This window comes from Haemorhous mexicanus, chromosome 9 (genome assembly GCF_027477595.1).
Source record: "Haemorhous mexicanus isolate bHaeMex1 chromosome 9, bHaeMex1.pri, whole genome shotgun sequence".
Taxonomy (NCBI): domain Eukaryota; kingdom Metazoa; phylum Chordata; class Aves; order Passeriformes; family Fringillidae; genus Haemorhous; species Haemorhous mexicanus.
Window position 1 is genome coordinate 4570973 of NC_082349.1, and position 25105 is coordinate 4596077.

The 25105-nt window shown below is 46.9% G+C and overlaps 1 protein-coding gene across 8 annotated transcripts; it reads left to right on the forward strand.

The window, feature by feature from the left end:
* Nucleotides 1-24864, forward strand: FYB2 (FYN binding protein 2). 8 transcript variants are annotated; one of them, XM_059853723.1, is made up of 20 exons: nucleotides 1-103; nucleotides 3811-4525; nucleotides 5422-5616; nucleotides 6675-6708; nucleotides 9534-9622; nucleotides 10375-10403; nucleotides 11325-11356; nucleotides 12178-12262; nucleotides 12579-12732; nucleotides 14565-14685; nucleotides 14784-14821; nucleotides 15111-15180; nucleotides 16962-17045; nucleotides 18285-18313; nucleotides 19078-19138; nucleotides 19666-19758; nucleotides 21449-21533; nucleotides 23332-23509; nucleotides 23636-23669; nucleotides 24721-24864. In XM_059853723.1, the coding sequence occupies exons 1-20, from the start codon at nucleotides 95-97 to the stop codon at nucleotides 24797-24799; spliced, it is 2214 nt and encodes a 737-aa protein (XP_059709706.1). In that variant the 5' UTR covers nucleotides 1-94; the 3' UTR covers nucleotides 24800-24864. The 8 variants fall into 8 exon arrangements, with proteins under 8 accessions (XP_059709706.1, XP_059709707.1, XP_059709699.1 ...); XM_059853724.1 differs by having other exon boundaries at nucleotides 24725-24864; XM_059853716.1 differs by having other exon boundaries at nucleotides 23332-23669.
* The last annotated feature ends 241 nt before the right edge of the window (nucleotides 24865-25105 follow it).

The following is a 25105-nucleotide window of genomic DNA, read 5'->3' on the forward strand; positions in this document are numbered from 1 at the left end:
CTGGGCTGGGCTGCACTGGAGCAGAGCAGCCGTGGCAGGAGGGCACACGGAGCATGCTGGGCTGAGCCCTGGAGCTGGCGTGGAGCAGCGAGGGATGGACCTGGTAACTGCTGGGGCTCTGTCTCTTCTGCAGCAGGCCCGGGGGAAGGATTTCTGCTTGGTTTTCTGCTGCTGAGCCATAGCTTGGGGCTGTTCTCTCCATGGAGCTGTTTATCCTGGGAGTGAGGTGTGCTCTCATCGCCGCTCCTGCTCTGTGTGCAGCCCACAGAAATTCTGCTTTGCTGCCCCAAACAGGGGCTCCCAGCGCCTGCTTTCTCCCCCTCTCACTCTGACACGAGCTGCAGCTGTGCCTCTTACTGTAACAAAAAGCCGAGTTGGGTTTTATTGATTTATTTTGGGAGAAGCCGGCGGGTTAATGAGTCGATGATATCTGCAGTGTGCTCTCCTCAGCCTGCCCGGGGTGCCTGGCTTGGCTCCAGCAGTCCCACGCCAGGGCAGAGGGCAGCACAGATTAAACATTTACCCACCACAGCTCCCTTGGGAATCAAGATAAAGGATGGAGTAAACCAGAAAAATTCCAGGAGGGGAACAGCCAGTGCTTCCTCTCGGCTGTCCAGCCTGCCACGTCTTGAATGGAGTTTATTTTCCTGTGTTGATTCATTTTAGAACAGCAACTTCAGGAAACTAATGAGAATTAATTCAATTTAGTTAATTAATTGAGAAGAGAAGGCTTTGGGGGGACCTTATTGCAGCATTTCAGTACCTGAGGGGGCTGCAGGGGAGCTCCAAAGAGACTTCTGACAAAGCCCTGGAATGACAGGATAAAGGGAATGGCTTCAAACTGACAGAGGGCAGGGTTAGATCAGATATTGGAAGAAATTGTTCATTTAGAGGGTGCTGAGGCCCTGGCCCAGGTTGCCCAGAGAAGCTGGGGCTGCCCAATCTCTGGAGGTGTCCCAGGCCAGACTGGATGGGGCTATGAGCAGCCTGGTCAGTGTTGAGTGTGCTCATGACAAGGGGTTGGAACAAGCTGATCTTTAAAGTCCACTGCAATCCAAACCATTCTGGGATTCTGCAATTCAGATTCCTTTTGTTTAGCCCAAGGTATCAGCACAAACCTCCTGCTGGTGCTCCTTCTAAAAGCCCCCCTTATCATAGGCTTAAGCTGAGCTTTATTCTGCTTCCTAGACTGATCTTGATGTGAGAAGAGCACTTTATTTTCAGGGAGAAAATATGGAAAGTTTCTCTGCCCCCTGGCTCTGTAATGCTTCTGTCCCCTGACTCCTTAATGCTCACAGCTTTCCGGCCAGTGGAAGTTTGTTTCCTTTTTTTCTCTCTCTTCCCCTCTCATCTTTGCGTGGGCTTTTGCCAAACATAGCATTATTCACAGTCAATTATTTGGCCAGATGTAGTTGTAATACACATTGTGAGCTTTTGGCAGGCCTTTGAATTTATGAGTTTATTCTCCCTGCTTGTCAGCTGGTCTGATTTTCAGGGGACCTGAGCCCTCCCTGGGACACTGGGACTCCACCTGTGACCTGCCCAGCCCTGTGTTTAGGCTGAGCACCTCCCTGGGCCAGCTGAAGGTGTGTAGATCAAACAGGAGAGCTGCTTGGATGGGTTTGTGGTTTGAAACAGTCCCAGCTCTGATGGAGAATTATCCCTGCAGAGGCTGGGAGAACTCACTGCACCTTGGAGGGTCTGGCTAAGCTCAGCCCTGTGCAAGGAAAGAGCATTTGGAGGAGATTTTTTTGGGAGGGGTGGATTGCCCAGCTGGGTGTGGAGGAGGTGGCAATTTAACCCCATCCACCCCAGCAGTTCTCTGTGTTTGGCTGGGGCCATACTTGTCCCTCCTTCAGGTGAGCATCCATCAGGCTGCACTCTGGGGGAACCACATCCTAGTGAGGGGCACTGAGACAGCACTGAGCACAGATAATCTCCCTCTTAATTAGGCAAATCAGCTGAAGCTGCCGTTTCAAGGCAAGAAGAATAGCAATTTGGGAAAGGAAAGCTCATATCCATCCCACTTTAATTAAACTTAGTGCCAAGCTCCTGACTGTCACAGCCCATTTCTGTCACAGCCAGTGCCAGGGAGAAGCCTGACCAAAAATCCCATGTCTTCCTCACCTGGAGCACACTGAAACAAGCAGGTACTTTTCCTCTCTCTTTTCTTTGTCTCGGAGGGCACTGATGAGGAATTATTTGCTCCAGTAAAGAAAACCAGCACGGGGAGGTAAACAGCTCTGAACTCTTCAACCACTTCTGCAGCACGTGCCCCAGCCCCCTGCAATTGCATTAGGACACCTCACTGCTTTATTTCCTGTCCGGCATTGCATGTGGGATTTTTAAAAAATTTCCCCCCCACCCCCAAACCTGATTCATCCTCGGTGTGCCTCTGGAAGCTCCCATTCCCCAGGCTCTCTGCTAGATTAGCCTGTCTGGGCAGCTCACGCAGCATCAGGCTGCTGACCACTAATATGAAATATAATTGGAGCAATTCAAACCTCTCCCCCAAGGGCTGGTTCTTTACATCATGTACTACCCTGTGAAAGTAATAAAGTCAGTGAAAGGGGTTATTCAAGAGAAATTGTCAGCGTTTAATAAATCGTGCAATTAAATGCAATAAAACCTCAGTATGCTATTCATCTGTTCTGTCTTAACACTTAAGGCTGGAGCTTTTTTCAGAATAACGAAGTTCTGTCCTAGATAATTTTTTCCAATTTCCTCATTAGACAGGTTCTCGTGAAGCCCTGCGCTGAACTAAGCTGCCAGAGCAGAGCACCTAATGTAATCATGGCATATAAAAAGTTATAGAGCAGTTCAAGGACTTAAGTAGCTCATAAATTTTTCTTCATATTTTCTCCCTAGCTCAGTTCAGGGCTGAATTTAAGCCACGGCACTGCAGGCAAAAATTGTGGTCCCTTTTCTCCAGCGTGGGATGCAGGGGAGGGAGGGACTGAAACAAGATGTTCTCCAAGTGCCCTTTTAAACTGCACTGTCAGTGATTTGCTCCTTTTCTTCAAGAACCTGAGGTCTGGTAACTGTGTGGGAGAGGAGCTGAGTGTCATGGCCAGTATCCATCACCTGCACTCCGTGTGCCACGTGTTTGGGTTGTGTGTGCTCTGCTTCCTGGAGTGGCATTAAAGGCAAGGGGAGAGGCATCCAAAGAGCCCTGGATGACCTAAGGGACCCTGACCTGAACCAGCAGCCTGGAGGAAGAGCATTTTGTCCCAGGGGTCACTGGGAGTGCAGCACCAAGGAGGATATTTGGTGCTTCTCTTCTCCTGGCGGAGTTTTCTCAAGGAGGGTGGGATGTATTGGGCATCTCTGGAGCAGCACTGGCCTCTCCCCTGCTTGGTGCTTGTGTACTGAAAATAAAGTGCAGCTTTCATACCCAGCAGGTGTATAAACAGCATTGCAGCACCCCTGCCAGGAAAGCTTTAACATTCAATTCAGTGTTTGCCAGATCCTCCCGAGGGAAATTCTCCATCACTGGGTGACACTGGGGAGAAGGAGGCATTTCTCCTGGCCACACTGCTCCTGCTTGGTTTCCATGCTGTGCTCCTGCATTTCCCCCCTGTTTTCAGCTCTTTTGTCTTCACCAGAAGTGATTTGTGAGCCTTTGGAGGATCCTTTGAAAGAGCAAATTCTCCTCTGCCGCTTTTAAATTTTCACCGGGATCGGCATGTCCTTGGTGACCAAGGTTGAGTGTGCAGCCTGTTCCTCTCTGAAAACAGGATGATTGTTTCAATTGCCTGTTGCCACCTCTGTAAGCAGCTGTTCTGTGCTCTCCTCTCTCCCCTCACCCAGGAAGGTGTGACTGATTTCAAAGCCCTCCGAGCAAAATTTCAGAATGGCTCCAACTCGACCAACAAGCCGGGGCACAAACATCCCATGGAGATCAACCCCAAACCTGGCTCTGCAGGGAACACCACCTCCAGCCCTCTGCCCCTGCCTAGGAGAGAGGTGAAAGTGTCCAAGCCAGCCCATCCCACCTCCCAAGCCCCTGTGCTCACCAAGCACAGCCCCTTGGCACAGCCTCGAGGTGACAGGGAGCCCATGGGACACAACCGAGAGCACACGGGCAGCACCTCGGAGAAAGGGCTCAGTTCTCCCAAGAGCAGCTCAGAAAAGCCTCTGCTCTCCTGTACCACTGACCAGCAAGGATCAAGCCAAACAACTCCAGAGGACCCTCAGCTCCCAGATTCTTTCCAGCATGTCCTCCAGATCTGGGAAGAGACTTTATCCCGCAAGGAGGAAAAGAGTCCAAGGGTCCCAACCCAGCGGGCGGCCAGCTCAGCTCCTGCTGCTTCAGGCAGTGCCAGGATGTCACCCTCTGGAGGCTCCCCTGTCCTGGACTGGCGTGCCCAGAGGAAGGATGCTCTGCATGGCAGAGGGATAGCCCTTCCTCAGGCTCCCAGAGGACACAGGAGCTCTGATGGAGCAGGTGCTGAGGGTGTGGTGGCATCTGCGTTCTGCCAGTCGGGTTATGGTGCACCCAGAGAGCCACCTCAGCTCCAGAAAGGTATGGAAAGGTGTATTCTTAACACTGAATATAGAAATAGATGAGTGTCCAGGTGACCTGGAAGTGCAGGGTACAGCAGCAGGAGAGAACAGCTCCTGAGGGTTGGGACTCTCAAACAAGAGGCCAGGCTGGCCCAGTGGAATGCTCTGTTCTTGCTCTGGAGGCCCTGGAGGTAAGAAATGGGTCTCAAACTGCTGGTCCACATGGTTAAGGGGAGGATTCCTCATACTCAAGAAATTATTTTAAAAATTCACTCTAAGAAATTGCCCACATTTTGAGAATAGGATGAAAACTGAGGACAGGAGACCATCTTAGTTTTGGCCCTTTGCAATCCCAAGGTAAATGTGACTCCACACAGATGTGAAAGGCTGGTCTGCACAGACACTTTAATTCTAATTAAAAGAGCTTAAACCTGAATCCCCACCACCACCACCACCTCTGCACCCTCCCAGCTTTGCAAAAGGTCATATTAAGATCTGAGTAGATATTTCTTAGAGGAGCTGCTGTTGAGAAACTCAGAGGCTGCGAAGCTCCCCTTGCTGACGTGATTGGGTGACGGAGCACTGAAAACCTTAAGTCTTTGTTTACCCTGGAAAGCCACCTCACCAGGACTGAGCACTGCAAACAGCCACAGCCCTAAATCCTGGTGGATTAAACTGTTAATTGGGCTGGTATTTTATAGCCCAGAGGAAGGGAGCTGTCGAGAGCTGAGACCATGGTTCACGTGGTACAAATCTGTAAAAATGGGCATTTCCATTTGTTCTGCCATTATGGTACCGTGGTGATGGAGGAGGCAGAGCTGGTTAGAAATGTCAGAATAACAGCTAATGATCCTATGTGGATTTTTGCTTAAATCAGGGCTAATTGCTGCCTGTCCTTGTGCTTCTCTGGAGCAGAATTGGAGCCTCCCTTCTGCCAGGCTGGAGCAGGAAAATGGTCTTACAGCCCTGGGAGCAAGTGGCCAAGGATTAAACCTCTGCCTTCAGCTGAATCCCTGGGTCCTGCCCCTGGGAAGCCTCCAAGACCCCCAAAGGTTGATCTCAGTGCTTTCCAGAGCACCATGCCTTTGGTCCACAGAGGAAATGAAACAAGTAAGAGATATTTAGTCTTTTTTCCCCCCAGATCTGTTCTATAGAAAATGAATTAAAATGAGCAGTTTATTAACAGCTGTAATGCGGCGATTTCCAGCGCACAGAAATCAGACATTGTTTCTTGTTTATAACTTCTTCCTCAAACATTAATAAGAGCCCAGCAGTTTCAGTGGGGCCGATTTTTGCTCTTAATCTGGAGAAGGGATCTGGTTTTCCAGGCTGGACGCCATCCCATGCTCAGAAACCCGCTTCCCTCCCAAGTGCAGCGTGCTGAGAGCAGTTTACAGCTGGCTGTAAAGCAGCAGCAGCAGCAGCTGCCTGTGAGCCCAGCTGATCTTTATCACTTCTCTTCAATGGGAAATGCCTCGACTCTGGAGCACACGACTGTGGGAAGGCACAATAAAATTGTTAGAAAATAGTCTGCTGATCCCCCCCACTTCTGTTTTAAATACAACAGAGGGCAATGTCGTTAAGTGTTCCGACATCAAGAAATGCAAAAGTTCAGTTTCCCATAATAAAACCCTATTGATGTTGCATAATAGAATATTCTGGACCACTTAGTAAGCTGCTAAGTGGTGTTTCTTTATAGATACAGCCTTAATTACAGCCAGATCTTTGGGCACAACTTTTGATGAATTCAAAGGGAGCTGCTTTTGTAAGAAGGGCTCTGCTAAAGTCTCTTTGGCTTTACAGTGCCAGCTCTCATTGGTGTGCCCTGGCTTTGATAAGAACGAGAGGGAAAGAGAGTTTTTCACTGAAACTCTTTTCTGGCCTACTTGCCTTTTTCTAAATATACTAATCTGATGGGGGGAACTAGTTACATTTGTATGCCATCATCTCCATGCCTTCCCAATATTTTCTATCTCTAGAAAGCCCGAGGTTGTAGGCAGGAAATGTGAAATAATAATGGCAAATTAACAGAGCCAGGTGCCCAGTTTGTGCTGGCAGTGCTGTGTCACGCCTGCCTTTGTGTGCAGCTGGAAGGGCTGTCCCTGTCACACCTCCCATGGGCTCTGGGCTTGCCTTCCAGCACTAATCCTCTGTGTCTTTGTGTGCAGCTGCTGGAGAAGAGGATTACCTGACCCCTGAAAGGTGAGTCTGGGGAGAGGCAAGGTGTGGCCACAGGTGATGGTGATGTCCTGTGAAGGCTGCCCTAGAGCAGAGGCTGGGCAGAGCTAAAGAATAAAGCAGGCATTGATTCCAAGGATCTCCTCCATGGATCCACCTGGGGCAGCACCAGAGCCCAGCCAGGGCTGCACCCAAGATGACCCAAAATGGCCCCAAAATGCACGGCCGGGCACGGGGTCTCTCCCTGGGATCAGCTCTGCTCCATTTGCACCTTGCAGTTCATTGTCCCAGCCCAGCTTTAGCCCAGGCACTCCCACCCTGCTTGTTTTTCTCTCTCCAGCCCACGGGGTTTGTGCTCCTGGGCTGAGATTTGGATCATTTGTCCTTGGTGCCCAGCTGGAGCAGGAGTTGTTTTGTCTCCCTGCTCTGTGCAGAGCTCACCATGCCCTGATGTGAAGCCACCAGCTCCAATGGAAAGTGTCCCTGCTTGTGGGAGAGAGAGGGTTTGGAACTGGATCATCTCTAAGGTTCCTTCCCAACCCAACCAATTCTAGGATTCTGTGATTGTGTGATGGACCTACATGGCAAGTTGAAATCTGCCTGGGAGGTCCCTCTCCTAATGGAGAAAACTTCACCCCTCTTTTCTCTTGTGGGCTCTTAAAGCCTCATGGAGAGCCATATCCATGTCTTTAGGTCTGGTTTAGCTGGTGGTGAGTAGAACTCTGCCATTGCTTTAGTAGCACAGTCATCACCCCCACCCCCTGTGTGGTTTTTTGCTTCCTGTTTGCTGTGTACTAAATTTTGGGTTTTTTGAAAAGGAATGCTTTTGGAAACTGATGCTGAAACAAAGCCCTGGCACAGCCAGAAGGTGTTGGGGGTTTCTTTGCCAGCTGCAAAGGAATTTGTATTCCTGCATGATTCTGTGATCCTGTGTTTGTGCTGCCAGCACAAGCAGGGCACAGGAGCACTGCCCTCCCTCACCATCTGAGCCCTTCAGCTGCCTCCACATCTGAAGTGAGGTTCTTATTGGGTGGTGGTCCAAAATCACTTGAGTTTGTCTGAAACAGCTCAAAAATCTTGCAGACACAATTCTTTTTTGTATGCAGGGAGATCCTGACTTTTTCTATCTCTGACTTGTCACAAGGGGCTATGCAGCAGCCTGGGATTTGTACAACAAGAGCAGCAAAAGTGGAGAAAAATATCCATATACACATGTTTTGTGGAAAGGGGAAATGGACCAGCTGAACCAGAGCAAAGAGAGGGGAATTCTTAAAATACTTTCTGTGCCCAAAGAACTCCTGCAGCTATCACAGCAAGTTGTTCTTGACATCATGAGGTGCCCCTGCCAGTGTGGGCTGGTGTTAACTTTTAACCTGTACTTGTCAGAAGAGAAATGGTCAAAAAATAACCTCCTCCAAAGCTGTTCTAGCAATGTAATGCAGCAGGGTTAGCTGTCCTGCTCCAACACTTGTGATATGGCCTTTACAGTAGGTCACTGGTTAAATATTAACTGTGTGATAACAGGGGAAATTAATTAAATAGCTCTGGCATAAAAGCAAAATAACAGCAGTTTGGGGACAGGAATTCCCCTCCTCGATGCCTCACCTGGAATGAAGCCTGATCTCTTAGAGACCCTGACACAGTTTCTGGTGCTGCCTGTTCCTGAGCTGTGTGGGGATGAAGAACGCCCTGTGGGACAGCAAGGCAGTGTCCCCAGAGCTGGGGACCTGCAGGGGACACCCCTGCCATCAGCACAGCCTTCTCCTTGACTTTAGGGGGGTTGTTTCCCTGTCTGATTTCACTGCTGTCAAAGTGCACCTTGAGTTTCTCGTTCCTCATGTTCTGCTTTGCCCTTCGTCCTTTCTCTCTTGAAGCTGAGTGGTGACAGCGGGGTGATTCCAGGAAAAACAGATCCTCCCCGAGGGCTTTTACAGCTAGAAGGAGGAAGTTCCTGCTAGAATTCTTCCTGCTGCTCCTTCCCCACCTTACCCTGTCCCCCACGTGTGTTACAAGCCGTGTCTTGTGCTTTTGCTGCTTCCTGGTACATTCCTAAAATGCCAGAAACTCCACCACTGTGGGCGGAGGGGAAGGGCTGGCGGATTCGCCTGGGTAATTCAGGAATGCTGGGGTTTTTACCCTTGCATCTGCTCCCAAATGACACTGATGTGAATTTCTGGAGGGGGGAAGGAAAAAAGAGAATGGGGAGATGGGAACTGGGCTGGGGAGCCTGGCACTTGAGGCTGTGTGGTGCTGGAGCTGTGGTGCTTCCCCTCCTCCTCCTCCTCCTGGGGCTGGCACGTGCCACTGATGGCATTGGCATGGAGTGGGTGCCTTGATAAGCTCAGGAGCAGGACTTCTAAATGTTCCCTTCCATGAGAGCCCACGTGCCAAAGAGTGCAAACTGGGGGTTGTTATCAGTTTCAAAGCACCTGAGTAGGCTTGAACAACGCTGCGCTTCAATTTCCTTGTTTCGTTTTGTTTTCTGGTTGGGTTTTTTGTTTTTTTTTTTTTTTCCCCTGTTTCTACTTGAAGGATTGCTGTAGGCAGGAGACTCTAACCCTGGCAGGAAGTCTCCTGATGTGCTTTGAGCCCTCTAAATGCAGCCTGGCCTCCCAAAGGACAAGCAGTGGGAGCGTGGAGTCAAGGGGAAGGTTCAGCTTTCAGCTGAGCCCTGCACCTGCCACAGGTCTCCTCTCCCCCCAAGGAATTCCTGATTTCACCTTGCTTTTTTGTAGGCTCACTATCAAAGCTCTTGATTTCCTTGTCCTTAAGATGAATATTTTTTTTCATACTACTAAAAAGGACGGGGGGGAAAAAAAAAATCTTTTCTCTCTTTTTCATCTTCTCAGTGCTCAACTTGAAGAGCAGAATAATTATGAAGAAGCCCCGATGTACCTGAACCAGTCTGGGGACACCACAACCTTGTGTGTCATTGAAGGTACTTTGAAAGGCAGCACTGTGAGGTGAATTACGTGCTAGCTGGGATAAAAACCCTTTAAAATAGGAAATAATGCAGTTTTTTATTGAGAAAAGCAGCTGCACAGTGGTCTGGGAGAACAAGTACAAGTGTCCTGTCCCCCTGTGCAGTGTGAGGACTCTGGGGCAATGACAAAAAACGTTAAAATTTTGGGGGAAAAGTGATGCTTCTAGTAAAATTCAGTGGGGAATATCCTAAGACATGACCCATGTAGAGGAGAATAAAAAGAAGGTAGTGAGGCAAACCTCAGCATCTTCTTGGGAACAGAAGGGCACAGACTAGGAGACTTTTCCAGGTCCATCAATATTTTTTCCCAGTATAATTTTCTCTACCAAAGGTGCCACTGCTCTGCTTTTACATTTCCCAGTGTTTGGAAGGTTTGGGAAGTTATGGGAGTTTTGGGGGGGTTATTTCTGCCACGTGCTCAGGTTTTGTCTCCCAGTGGGAAAGGAGCCAGGCAAGTCCCTTGGGGGGGAGCTGCCACAGCCCCCTGGGATTTCACAGGTCCCTGAAACGTGTGGCCAGTCAGGCTTGGTGCTGCAGCCCCCTGCATGCAAACCAATGCTCAAAGAGCAGAGGGAGGGAGCTGTAGGACGTGGGGAATGTGTGCCTGGATGCTGAGCATCCCAACTGAAGCTGAGTTCTGCACCTCAAAGTGCAGTGACTTTAACATGGGCTAAAAATTAATATCTGTTCATAAATATCTTTCCTAGCCCCTAAGGCAGAGCCTCAAAAACACAAGGTAAGTGCCTTGAAAACTTCTAATTTCTGTATTTCTTACCTGCCAAGAATTTCTCTGCGTGCTGTCTGTGAAGACTCTCAAAAAATAAGAAATTGCAGAGGGGACACAAAGACTAATGGGATTCCCAAACATACCAGTGGGAAGAGTCAGTTCCCTTGATTTCCACTGCAGAAATGTAAGGAAGTGATAACACCAACTGGATGGATGTTGGTGGTAGACCAAGTGTTAAGCAGCAATATCAAGAATGTGAATTTTTGGAGGAAAAAAATCCACTGCAATGTTCTGGAATATCCTGCCACGGGTGAGCTGGTGCTGGTAATCCCTCTGTGAAGATGTAAAAGCAAAGTTGAGCCAGGCTGCTTGGCTTGGCAGCACACTTGGAGAGCTCATCACCTCGTGCCAGGAGGTGTCCATGTCCTGGCCATCAGCTCTGGCCCTGCTGAAACTCTTTGTGAAATGTCAAACTCCAGTTTCCAGTCCTGGCTTGCAAAGCCATCACACTGCCTGGGAAATAGCCCAGCTTTCCAAACATATTTATCTCTGTGTGATTTGCAGAGAGGTTCTCTGGCTTGGCTGGAGTCTCATTTTATGGCAGGCTGGGAAATCTTTATTTAAATTTAAAAAACTTCCTCCTCCCCTGCAAGCTCTCCTTTCTCTGACAGCTTCCATGCTGACCAGTAGCTTCACTGGTCCAGCTCCAGCACTGTTTTATTATCCCTGTATAGTTTGTCAATATGTGTACTCCCTGTCCTGCAAAGGAGATGAAATATCCTTGTCTGATGACTATTCCAAACATGAAATACTTCTGGGCTTTCTGAAGAAATATTTCTTTAAATGCTAGTTGACAGTGGAGGCCTTGTGTGAAAGCTTGACTGCTGAGAAAAGCAGAGTGGCTGAAGGCTTTCCTCTTCTTTATTCTAGAAACAGAAGATTTTTCCCTTTGCCAAATCCAGGTAATTTCCTTTCCTCTCTCTCAAACTTCTTCTAGCCCCACAACTGATTAGGGTTAGGAACTGAATGTTGTAACACTCAGTAAATATAAAGAAATTTCATATATTTCATGACCAAGACAGAAGAGATGATGGGGTTTTTTTTGCCAGCACTCGTGGTTTCTAAGATTGTTTTCATTCTAAAACATATCTGGAGGGGAGATTGTAAAAAATTACATTCTCTATTCCTACTGAAACTGAAGAGTGTGAACAGGGAGAGTCATGAGCCTCTCAAACCAGGACATCTGGTTCTAGGTGCAAGGCAAGGCAAGGTCCATTCTGAATTTCACCCCACAAATGTCACACTTTGAGTGGTGTGTATTTATGGTCACTGTCTGAAAGCTGGGCTTTTTGATGGTGATTGAGGAGTTTTGTGGTAAAAAGGGGTCACTTTTGTGGGTATTGTTGTGATGCTGGGGAGAAAAGGTGTCAAGTCCTGCATCCTTGGTGTTGGTGTTTCTTCTTGCCTAAATCTCAGTACAGTGTGGTGAGAGGCACATCTTGTCATCCAGGTGCAACCACAAATGGATCTGTTTTGTCCTTCCCAGCTGTGAGGAAACAATCCTATTAGTTTGTCTCTCTCCCAAGAATGATTTGTATTATCCCTGAGTGACCACTGGCCTTGAGGCTGGGATTTGCCCTCACTTTGCTGGTGGTCATTTGGGCACCTCCCTCATTCAGAGGGAAAATGAGCTCTTTGTCTGGGCACTGTCACAAGGCCATGTGTTTGTGACTTTGCTGAAGTGTCTGTGTGCTGAGATTTCTCTCATTTCTGAACATTTCAGTCCAGAAAGAGCTCTAGCAGAGGATGAAAAAGAGGGAAAACCAAGTCATGAAAGAGCAAAACTGGAGGAGAACAAAATGTTCGAGGTATTGTATCCTTGAAGTTAATTTAATAATTATTAAAGGATGTCTCTTCTCCTTCTGTCCTCCCTCTGTTTGGGAAATATTTTGAGCCCTTAATCCCAGGGGCTTTCCTGAGGATTTTGTTTCCTGGGGATTCCTTCTCTTTTGCTTGTTCATCACTCCACTGCTTCAGCCTGAAAGGTTGATGGGGAAGGGTGTGAAACTGTTTTGAGCCCACAGATAATTGATATTCTTGTGGATGCATGGATGTGTAATAGCAATATGTACTAGAAAGCTGTTTCTAGGGATGGCATTGACCAAACCCAACTCTGGACCCCAGACAGGTGGAAATGAGTACATGTCTCCCACCAGCCAGGCCAAGGCAGATGGCAGAGGTGGGCTGAAGGTTCTGCAAGGGAAGCAGGATGTGACCAGTCCCCAAAATGCAACACATCCAACCCCACCAGGGCTGGCAAAAGACAGAGCAGAGCACTGTGAGTATCTCATTGCACCACTGAGTGTTTCCTCAATCCCCAGCCCCATCTGCTGCCCAAATGTCTCTTCCATATGGGAAAGAACGTTAAATTTGGATGTAACTCTTGAACCAATTTAGTTAAACCAGGGCAAAAGGTTGCCTGAGCGTTTGTGTTCTGGTGTGGATCATTTATTTTGGCTGTGCAAACAGCTTCCTAAGTTGGTTAACCATCTGCAGAGCTCTGGTCGAGGTGTTTGTTTTTGTAGCAGATTGCCCTTATCCGTGGGAGCTGAAACCCAGCTCCTCTGCTCCTCATAATTTATGGACTCTCAGGAAAGGGGCTGGCCAAGCCTTGGGGTAGAAATGAGCAGGATGAGAGCCTGAAGCCTCTTCCTGTGCCTCCCTGTCCTTGCTCCATCTCCTGGTGGTGCCAGGCTGACTTTGGGCTCCTTCTCTCAGGATGCTCTGAGGCAGTGGCCAGAGCTGCTGAAAGGCACCTCAGCTGCCCAGTTAAACCAAATCACATCCCCTCTGCAAGCACAGCTTCAGCTCTAAATGGCCATGGGTCCTGGTCTGCAAAGGCTCTGGGAGCCTCTGGTGTGATATGGCAGCATTTCAAGGATGGGAGAGGGAAAAGTGGCTCAGCTGGGCTCTGTGGACAGAGCAGGAGTGTGAAGGAGAAAGTGTAAATTGACTGTGACTGTGGTTATTTTTATTGGTGTGGTTCTCAGGTATTTCTTTTTTTATTATTATTTTAAATCACCTCATAATAATTTTCTGGTTTGGTTGGTGTCTGTTTCTGTAAAAGATCTTGCTGGTTTGCTTGACCTTTGAACAGCTGGAGGTAATTTCTGCTGGGATATTTTTTTTTTCCCAAAGTACTCCTGGTGAGCCTCCTGCTTCAACAGAGAGGCTGATTTGGAGAACTGTTTGGTCCACCACTGCCTGCTTTTCTAATTTGCTGAATTTGGATGTTTTGCAGAAGTTTTGGTCTTTAGCTGGACCATGTTGAGGTGGTGCCTGTGTCCAGAAAGATCTGCTGCATGAATCAGAAAGGTTTGGGTTGGAGGGAGCTGAAAGATCCTCTCCTTGTCCCAGGTGTGCCACGGGCAGGGACACCTTCCCCTGTCCCAGGTGCTCCAAGCCCTGCCCAGCCTGGCCTGGAACAGTCCCCTTGTTCATTTACAAACACTATCTGTGTTTTATTTGTGTGGCTGCATTTCTGCATTGCTCCAGCTCTCTCAAGCCAATTTTAAGGTTCTAACTTTGCCACTTAAGAGCTCTCCAGGAATTATCTGTTTCTAACCTCATGAGGTGCAACTCCCAGGCTTGATTCCAGCCCTCAGTGAAATCCATCTCAGGGGTGCTCATCCTCCTTGGGTCCTTTCCAAGGTGTTGATTTACAGGTGTATTCCAATGGACTGGTTCATTATTTGGATCTTAACATTTCCACCAACCAAGCCAAGCTTTCCCTCCAATCACTTCTCTGGAGATCCAAGAATAATCTCTTGGATGCTTTTAGGTGAGGAAGATTTGGGTCAGAGCTGCCATAATTGAAAAAAATCTACAGACATTTTAAGTTCTTTAAACATAAAATATTTTTATGACTTTTAAAGCTAAGAACTTTGAAAATTGTTCACTTTTGTTTCTCGAAGTGTCTCAGAGCAGAGAATTTCCTGGACTCCTGGAATGGAAAATATATCTGTAGGCTCTTATTTGTGGTGTTACCCTCAACAATTGTCCTTTCTCTGAGAGGAGTTCTTCAGAAAAGCTCCTAAAGCAAATGTTTATTTCATTTATTTATAATTTATTTCATTTCTTTACTTATAATCTCATAAATCTCATTTCCAGGGCACAGCATGGGTCTTGGTGCTCCAAAGCCAGAAGGAACAGCCTTGGGCCAAACCCCTGGGCAGCCTCTGCAGGCACCAGAGGACATCTATGATGATGTTGAGGAGCTGCAGGACAGACTGTGAGTGTGGCCCTGGGCTCTTGCAGTGCCTGTGCCTAGGAAATGCCATTTACAATCCCTCCAGCAGTAACCCCCCATGTCACACTTGTGTCTTCCAGCAGTTCAGATGCCTCCAGTTCCTTCACTTCAGACAGCAGTAAGTGGTGAAGCTCAAACAGAAGCTGCTTTTAATTTGGGCTGGTCCCTGGGAGGTGCTGGGAATGGTTTTGTTTCACTTCAGCATCTACAGTGTCTCCTCCTGGCTGGGTTGCTCTGAATTCCCATTAAAACCAGTGGGGAGTAGTGTACATGTCTAGCATGGAATTCATTTGAGCAGCCCCAAAGCCTCTGTAAGAGTAAAATGTAAAAGGTCTGGGTGCAATTTGTCCAGCAAACCTCTCCTTATTGCTACTGAACTTGTCCTAATGGCATGCCTTGGTTTTGAGTTTCAGGAAACAGCTACGAGGAAACATATGAAGATGTTGAGATTGGGGGTGATAACCCAGGAAAACCAGAGTAAGTTGCAATTTCTTAGCCTGTATTTTGAAATTCTGGCCCTTCAGCCTTGATCTCACTTGCCAGGTACTGCAGAAAAGTTGCTGTGTGGGTGGGTTTCTTCCCTTCTTCCTCCCTCCTTCCCCTTTGGCCAACACTTTGGGAGCAAAAAGCCATTACCAAAATTAAATCCCAGAGCAGTGAGGGGGATTTTCCTTCCTGTAACACCCCCCATCCTTTGGAAGTACTGCCCTCCCAGACCTATTCCTGCATCAAGCACACAGCACAGCCTCACTTGCCTTCTCTTGATTAAAAGGGTTGCTCAGCTGTAGCTGAGAATTGGCTACACCTTTTTTGTGTGTGCCAAAAGAGGGGATGCTCAAGGGACAAACAGGACAAAATCCTCAAATCTGAGCTCACAGAAGGCTGGAGAAGAACCTGATGTGCTGTAACTAACCTGCAACCTGCCCATTTTTTATGTAGCCTCTCAAGATATTTGCTTCCACGGGGTGTGTTATAAAATCAATGAGTTTTGCAGCCTTGGGTTTATGCAGTGCCTGAGCTTCCCAAATGGATTAGGAGGTGTAAGGTGAATTTTAGTTGTGTTTTGTGTGGTTCCCTACCCTCGTGCAGTAAAAAGTTGCCTTTGTAAGGAACAGAGGCAGCTTTTGGGAAAGGCACACGTGGCACAGGATTGCATCTGGTGGCTCTCTCCTGAGGAGCAGTGTGGGAGGAATAACAAGGTGTTGCTGTACATCTGCTTTTCCCTTTTTCCCTGCATCTGCATCCCAGCCCAGCTTCCACGTGGATGTACAGCCTGTGTGTGACAGAGAGGGAGGAAAAAGGGGAAAGCTGAACCCCCTGGAGGTGACAGGATGGTTGTTAAAAGAAGGAAGTGCCATTTCTCTGCAGACTGTCCGTGGGAGTCGCGTGGTGGGGGAGCAGCAGCTCCTCCATCCAGAGGGAAGCGTGTTCCCAGATGGATCAGGCACATCCCCACCCCTGGGAAGCACATCCCTGCCTCTTCTTCACCCCTCTGCACGTGGGTGCAGAAATTAAACTCTCCTGCTGACTCACAAAGGGAGCAGGGCATCTTCATGGGGCTGCAGAGGAATTTCAAGACCATTTGGGACCAAATTCCCAGGTTTCAGAGGTCAGGGTCCTAATCCCCAAACCAGCCCTTCTGTGATCTCTCTATTGATCCCACGGGCAGCATTAAGTGTGCTGAGACACATAAAAGGTTTTTATTGGTCCTTGTGCAGGGGTAATGACCCCCAAGGGAGGACCTGGGTTGCCTGCAGATACTTTACAAGAAAATTGCAGTGTGGATTTGCAACCCTTTGTAAACTTCAGAGAGAAGTGTGTGCCTTGGACCATCCTCCTCAAGGACACACACAATAGAAATGTGTGATGGAGGGTGGCTCAGAAGGTGCCCCTGGTGTCCCTTTTAATGGTCACTGCAATGCTTCTGGGTAATACTGCCCTTTCCTCAGGAATTTTCACTCCAAAGAAACCAGGATCACCCTCTAGTTGTTGGGTCAGAGGAGAACAACTTCAATTAATACAGAAAAAATTAAAGCTAAGCAAAGATATCAGCTTGGGCTTAATAATTAAGCACCTTTTGCTGTGCTGGTTCTTATCCCACTGAATCTATCATCCATATGATGCTCTTAATACTTAAATTCTTCTTCTGAGCTGAGGTCCAGGATCTGCTGCCCTTCCTTTCCCTGCCTCAGGATCTCTGGGGCTGCTTCTGCACCTTGTGTCTCTTTTAATTTAAAACCTGTTTCTCTTTTGGACAGAGCAGGAAAACAAAACAGATTTGGAAACCTGTTTAAGATAGAAAAGTTGAAGCTGAACAATTTCAGGCTCAAGGACACCCTAAGGTAAGAAAATGCTGGTGGTCCCACCCCTTGCCCCTTCAAACCTGAGCATTCCTCCTGGCAATTAATGGAGAGCAGGAGGTCTAGGAGTAAGGAATACAGCTCTTTTTTTGGGAAACATGGGCCAAAAGTGCTTCTGTCAACTCACTAGGAGCTACCATGGCAGATGTGGACAATGGTCCATCTGTGCAGTTTTTCCAGAACCTCTGGCATCAGGAATCTCCTGGAGCTGGTCCTACAGCAGTTTCCAGGTTTTCATAGATTTTCTGCTGCCTTTGGTACCTTTCTGGTACCTCAGCATGACACAAGGTGCACAAGGGAATGCAGGAAGGTGATACCTCCTGCCTTGACCTGTGAGCCAGGATTAGGGACAGCCTTGTTGATGTGGGATTTTATTCCAAGTTCCATTCAGAGCCAAGAGCAAGAGCATCTGCTGAAGAAGTTTAACATAGAGTTTTCATTCTAACAGGGTGGGGAATATTGTATAACTTCCTGCAGTGCCTCTTTGGGTATTCTAATATTCAAAACTGTCCATAAGTTTCCAGGTAAATTGCCTTTTCCTCAGGAGTGCAGAACCTGCAGAACCTGTCCTCCACTGCTGCCAGTGAGAATCTCACCCTGTGCACAGTGCCTGAACTCCAGGAAATACTTCCTTTTCTTATTTCTTTGGCAATTCCAGGTTAAACATTTCCTCTGTCATGTCAGGAAGGTTTGTTTTCCTTGCAAACCTTTTCACACAAGATGCCCTGCAGCAGCTCCTTCAAATATAAATATCATTATAGGGAAAGACCCACCAGGTTTTGTGCCATTCTCCTGTCTCAAAGAACCCTCAAAGCTCCTGAAATCATCTTGGATATCTACAGACATTGTCACCTTTGAATTCCTGGACAACCCCTGATGTTGGCAGACTTACAGGAAGGAATTACTACGGACTAAAAATTCCAACTGTCCAGCCATCCCCTTGCTGTTGAGAAGGGCAGCAGGAGTTTGGACTGTTCTTTGGATGCAGTGTAGATCTTTCCTGCTTGATGAACACATGGCTCTAAATGCCATGTGGGTGGAAATGCTTATTTAGCAAGGGATATCATTTTGGGAAATGCTGTTGGTACCATGGAGCCCGTGCACCTCGACCTGTCTCTGTCACTTCAGCAGCATCACTGGCAGCTTTTTGGGGCTCCTCGTGGCTTTTTGGGCATTGCTGATGTGCAGATTTGTTTCTAAAAGCCTTTTTTCTATCCACAGACTGGTTTCCATTTCAGTACCAAATTTAGGTAAGCACATACCTGTAGCTGACCCCTGGGGATTTGTGTGAGTTTGAAGAGCCAAATGTTTTGTACAATCAGCTCAGTGCACTGTGCCTTTCTGAAAATCATGTGTTGTGGCAGCAGTAGCTTTGAAGACTTGATAGAGATTTGTGTTTCATTTGAGGGTGGAGGTTTTGCTCATTTTTGGGTGGTTTTGCCTTAAAGAAGAGCATTCCTCCTGCAGGTCTGGGTATATCCAGGAAGGTAAGGTGTGAAACAGTCCATGCAGAGCCACTGCTGACACTGGTATGTGAGCCCGTGGCACTCTAGCTTTACAAAACTCTTTGCAAAGGGTTTTGCTCTTTGTAAAACTCTTTATTCCTGCCTGCTGGAGAGTCAGGTTCCTTTAAATAAACAGGGTGGATACAACCTCAACCTTGAGGAGTTGAACATTGGAGTGAACATACCCAAGTCCTTGTGTTGGGAACACTGCCGGGGTTGGCTGCAGTGCAAAGCTGGGGCTTTGCTGCTGCTCCTGCTCCAGCCATGGAGCTGGATGGCCAAACCCATGCAGAAAACTGCCCATAAACACAACTAACCAACCAAGCATCATTCCTTGTGCTGAACCTTCCTTGTGTGTGGGAGCTACAAGGCTCCTTTTGCATTTCCTTGGCCCCTTTGGGTTGAGCGACGAGCAACAGCTCAAATTTTCCTCTGCAACAGATTATTTGGAGAACCAGGCTCAGAGGCACATCTCCTAATCCTTTCCTGTCCTGCATTTTGGTTGGCAGCAGCTGTGTCCCAGGAGGACAACGTGTATGATGATGTTGAGGCGGGGCAGAGAGAAACCAGGTGAGGAGGGTGCCCTGTCCTGGGGTTGTCCTCAACCCAAGGAGATTTTCCTCCTGGCACAAGCCTGTGCCTGGTACTGTAACCTACTGAGGGTCATGATCTGGTTGGGATTCTGTCCTCTGGAGACAATCCAGGTGCCCTCCCTGTGTGTGTTTAATTTGGCAGGATCTGTTACCCAGTTAACGCCAGAAACGTGAAAAGGAGAGAGCAGCTCCCTGAAACACGTGAAAAATCAGATCTTTTTCCTAAGGAAGGAAAACTCCGTCTCCCAGACCCGATTATCAGCCCCATCCTGGCAGGCTCCCTGTCAGAAAAATTACTTTTAATAGGAACAGCATGTCCTGGTGTCTTGCTGCCAGATGATTGCGGTGGCTGCGCGTGCTGGTGTAAATCACAGCAAGTGTTTGCATTTCAGTGCAGGGTGGGAGGGAGATGGAGAAAAATTCCAGCTCTGTAGGCACAGGGGTCTGGGGAGGGACACAGTCTGCAGGGAAAAACCTGAATTCCTGCCTGTCTGCTCCTCTCAGAGGGAAGGATGACAAGCACAGAGTCCGGATGCCAAAACTTCGGGTGGCGAAAGAGTACAAGGACAAGAGGAAAAGCGTCGACGACGTGGAAAGGTCTTGATTTCCATTCTGTGTTCCCTTTTGGTCTGACTTTGTTCACATCCCTGAGTGCTTTCAGGAGCAGGATGTCCCTGATTGCACAGGCATTCGGTGTTGGTTGATAGCCCAGGGTCCTTTCCCTTTGAAGCCAGATTTCAGGAGTCTTTGCAGAAAATCTCTCAAGAGTGAAACAAACCCTTGGATCTGAACTGAGCACAAGGGGAGGATACCCAAAGGTCTTATCCTGAAGTCTTGTCATGACTTTCCACTGAGCTGAGCCAAAAGTTGTTACTTCCTATATATTTGGCTCCTTTTTGCTATTTTAGTAGATTTAGATTAGATTTTTGGAAGGAATTCATCCCTGTGAGGGTGGTGAGGCCCGGGCTCAGGTTGTCCAGAGAAGCTGTGGCTGCCCCTGGATCCCTGGAAGAGTCCAAGACCGGGCTGGACAGGGCTTGGAGCAGCCTGGGATAATGAAGGATGTCCCTACCCATGGCAGGGGGTGAAACCATTCTATGATTGTAAGAATCTATGATTTTGGCAAGAGCCTTGTATTTTAAAGAATTGATGTTTGGACTGATTGCTTTGACTCTTGCTGTGTGCCATTTGCGCATAAAAGCAATTTTTTCTTTTTTTCTTTTTTCTTTTTTTTTTTTTTGTTATTGGTGCTGCAAAAATTCACATGGAAGTGGGAGATTTCCTTTCCCTTTTTAGATCAGAAAAATGTGCATCACAATGACTTTTTTCATTACCTAATACCTGGGAGTTTGAATGTAAATCAGAGACCCATTTTTTGGGTTCTCACCACACCGCTCCTGCATGGGGCTGCTTAAACACCTCTGGTTGTGCTGTGCAGAGTCTCAGGCATAACTTTAAAGACCATCAGGGAGCCCATGCAATTTCAACTTTCCCTTAGAGATCACAGGTGCTGCCCAAGGAGGAATCTCTTCACAGCTTAAAAGTCCCTAATTTCAGCTCTTGTTTCCCTTCCTCTTTAATTTTAAGTGCATCAAAATGAGCCAGGGATGAATAATTTATTACAAATGGGTTCGGTTTTCTTTTTGTTTGGATTTGTTTCCTGACTTAGTTTTAAAATGAATGCTACAGCTGTAATTTTGTGTATCAGAACGAGTGGCATCCCCATGTGCATAGAATGTCCCACTCCCTTTAAGTGGGTTTTAAGAACTTGTTTTCCACTTTACAATGCCATATAAATGTCTGCTTGGGGGACTTTCTCCTCTGTGTGCTGAAAATCCCAAAGAAAATCTGGAGAGCTGTGTCAAACCCCACTTCCATAAGTGACTCAGGATGAGAGTTGTCTGGGGACCCTTTACTTCTGAGCATAAATAAAACCAGGAGGAGACAAACTGCTGGGGGAAAAGTGAATTGTTGACTTCCATAAAAATGGGGCTGATTTGAAACACTCAATAGAGAGTTTATTTGTTCCCACGCTGCTTACAGACCAAAGAAAAAAAATATCCCAAATGGAGATACAGAATGGCTCAAGTTGTGCCTGACTAAATTTGAGTCGTCTGTTCACCCTTTTCTGAGAAATAGGGATGTGAACTCTGTGTGCTTTGCTATTCCAAGAGTTCCTTGCAGACAAGGCTGGAATTAGGCTCTGGGTTGCAATTTCAGATGTGCCAGGGGTTATTTAATTGCAGCTCAGAAATGCATGTGTGTGTGGGTCTCTCTCTTGTTGCAGAAATATCTTCAAATTCAAGAAAAGCAGTGAAGAAAAGAGCAAGAAGATGGACAAAGAAGAGAAGCTCTTTAGAGAGACATTTATGGTGCGTGTCTTTCTAGCTGTGTCAGGGGAGGAAAGCAGCTCTGTGGCTTGTTTGAACAACTCATGTTAGTCCTCAGCTGAGCTGGGGAAGTCTTCCCCTGACCTGCTGCCTTCTCACCTAATCTGGGGTTTCTAGAGGAGAAGAGCAGCTCTGTGGTTTGCTTAAAAGACACCTGGTGGAACCTTCTTGGTCCTCAGCTGCTGCCTTAGGATTTAGCTTTCATATTTTTCAAATTCTGTACTGCATTAGTGTATAACTCTAAACTCCATATAAAGCTTCAGTTAACTGTCTTCACATTTTGGTCAGACAAAACAATCCCTCTAGGCCTGATATTCAAGGACACCTTACTGCCTCAGGCCTGGAGAAGCACAGACAAAAGTGAGTTGAGGGGGAGCAAACTGGTGCTGAGTTATCTCCTCACATGGGCACCAATTTGTCAGATTAACTCTTTTCTGAGCCAGAGATGGGGCAACTGAGAGGCATTTTAAAAACTTTTATTCCATTTTCAGTCTCATGAGAAGGGTGAGACAATACAGATGGTATAATTCACTCCATCACAATCAGGAGCCAACTATTTCCTAATTACAATATATTATAAGTGTTTCTTGGTCTATCAGCTTTTGCCACACCATGCTGTAGATGCCTTAAAGCCAGTCACCTAAAACTACCCCTCGTGGGTCTTACTGCAATGCATCTTTTATAGTTCTATTTCTCCAAAGTATCTAGTCTTATTTGCAAGGCCAACCTTTTGAAACTTGTTTCTAGCTCCATTTCTCTCTCAACAATGTCTGTCCTATTCCATGGCATTTCTAAGTGTGCATTTCTTATCTCAAGGTTTGCACACTGTGTGAGCCTTCTGTCAGGCTTGGAAAAATTTCTACAAATCCATTTCCCGCAATTACCTGAGGGTGTAATTGGAGGATTAATTGATATTTAAATGGACCAAACTTATAATTGTCTGAAAAACACGTGACCACCATCTGTCTTGGGTGTAGCCTCAAGGAGGCTCCTGACTGCCCAACATGTACCTATTGAAGGCCTGCAATAAATACCTGTTGTGGGTCCCAGGATGAGGTGAGAGATGAGAATTGACTTTAAGTTCTTAGAAGGTTGATATATTATATTATATTGATATTATATTATTTTATATTATAATATATTATATTTTATGTTATAATTGTATGAAAATGATATACTAAAACTATACTAAAGAAGGAGAAAGGACACATCAGAAGGTTAGACAAGAATAAATAATAAAAACCTGTGACTGACCAAAGAGTCTGACACAGATGGACTGGGATTAATCATTAAGTGAAAACAATTCACATAGAACCAATCAAAGATGCACCTGTTAGTAAACAACCTCCAAACCACATTCCAAGCAGATATTTATTGTTTACATTTCTTTTCTGAGGCTTCTCAGCTTCTCAAGAGAAAAAATCCTAGCAAAGGGATTTTTCATAAAATATCTTAGTATCGAATTGTAGTAAAATATCGTAGTAACTTTTATTCTCAAATTTTATTTCTTCAGATTTTATTTCTTCAAATTTTATTCTTCAAATTTTATTAAGTTTGTCTAGCCTCTGTTTTAGGCAACCACTTCAAGGCATCAATCCCACTCCCCTCATCTGGATCTTCATCGGAGGCGTTGTCGGGGTTTTCTTCGCCCTTCTCCCCAAAGCCTCACAACCCATCCTGAAATCTTTTTTCCCCTCCCTCCCTCCCTCCCCAGTGCCCTTACGAGGTTGCACACACAGATACAGAATAACCCCAGCCTGCTCCCTGTCCTGTCCTGCAGTACCAGGAGGAGGAGATCCGCGTCCTCGCCAGGGCCCGCGCCGCGCGCTCGGTGCGCAGCCAGCGCCGCGCCGACCTGCCGCTCACAGCTGGGGAACAGCTGGATGTCATCGACACGCACGGCATGGCCCACGTCACGCAGGGCCACGCCGTCATCTGCCGCAACGCCCAGGGCAGATGTGAGTCTGCAGCCCGGCCCTGGGTGACAAACCACCTCCCACACCACGGCACGTCCTTCGCGCTCGGCCACCTTCGGCCCGCGCTGGGAGTTTTCCTAATTCCCTTCCTCTTTCCTCCTCCCTCAGATGGGTACGTTCTGGTGGAGCACTTGAACTTCAGGTAATCTCTGATTTTTTGTTTATTATGATGCACATTTGTCGGAACCCAGGGAATTCCTCTGGCTGCCCTGGAGGACTCGAGCCCCTACCAAGGGGGCTCAGAGACCTTGGCACAGAGCCCAAGACCCCTGTGCCTTTGATTTAGCCCTTGGGAAAAACAATTTCCAACCTTTATATGAAGAACTACAATTCAAGAGAGTTTAAGTAGTATAATAGTTAGTTTGTCATGGGATGAAAAATAGATTTTTGAGGTTTTTAGAATGGGGGCTTGGGGTCCCAAGATGGAGGAATTTGGGAGCGCCTTGTCCTTCTTCTTTCTTCTTCCTAGCCTCCATCTTCTGGGTGATGGTGGCATTTTTAGATTGGTTTAGAGTAGAAACTCGCTGTCTAATATAGGTGATGGGTATTGGGAAGTTATTGTAAATAATGTACACGTAGTTTTTAGTATAAAAAGAGAACACCAGTGTGCCTCAACCCAACCTGCCAGACAGACCTCGCCGGGTCAGAGAAAGAATTTTATAGATAAGAAACAACAAACAACCTTGAGAAGGAGAACAGAAAAATCCTGACTCCTTCTTCAACTGCTGGGCTTGGAAAAAGAAGCCTGTACATACCTGAGAGTCCCTCTGACCAGCAGAGATTCTGAGACATATTCTGCTCTCTTTCCTGCGTGGGGATAGCTGGAAAAACGTACTTAAAACTTCTGAAGGCAGGGGCAGTTAATGTAAACAGCCAGTATTAAATATTAAATAAGTATTTCCAGTTTTGCTCTGCTGCTGGACAAGTTTCCAGTCCAACTGCAGCTAAAAAAAGCCCTGTCCAGTCATGACTTGTGTAAATTGGAGATTCCTGACTTGCCTTCACATATGCCATATTAATCCACATCTGCTGCAAACATGGGCCACTCGTGCCTTGCCTTGCCAAAACACACCCTTAAATTCTCTGCTGCAGCATTTCCTTGCATGCTCATGCATAATTCATAGAAATTAGCCTCCTCCTCCTCTTACCCAGGTGGCCCTTGCTGGGAAAATTCCATTTTTTTTTCCTTTGAGACAGACAGTACTAACTGCCCTGAGAGCTGCTCTCCCCTGGAACATCCCTGAAGGTCTCCTGTGCTTCCTGCATCTGTGACAGCCCATGTTGGTCAGCTTGGGGTGATGATGGGAATGTAAATAAAGCTGGAGTTTTTTACACTGTTTAATGTGCAAGAGATGTTTCCTTCTTTTCTTTTTTTTTTTTTTCCCCTGCCATTGAGAGCACATCTTCATTGATTATTAGATATTTTCAGTATTTCTCATTTTGTGGAGCACCTTGTTGGTCAGCTCTGAAATAGCCAATTTATTTCTATATTTTAAGAAAAAGAATAGTGCAGTTTAGTGGCTCAGTCTCGTTTCTGTCAGAATTGCAAGTTTCCCCAAAAGATTTGCTCTTTAAAAA

Bases quoted from the DNA above. Each gene is read 5' to 3' on its own strand.
- FYB2 (XM_059853716.1), top strand. The intron at 4,526-5,421 runs GTATGGAAAGGT...TCTCTGGAGCAG, and splicing joins GCCACCTCAGCTCCAGAAAG to AATTGGAGCCTCCCTTCTGC. The intron at 14,686-14,783 runs GTGAGTGTGGCC...TGTGTCTTCCAG, and splicing joins GAGGAGCTGCAGGACAGACT to CAGTTCAGATGCCTCCAGTT.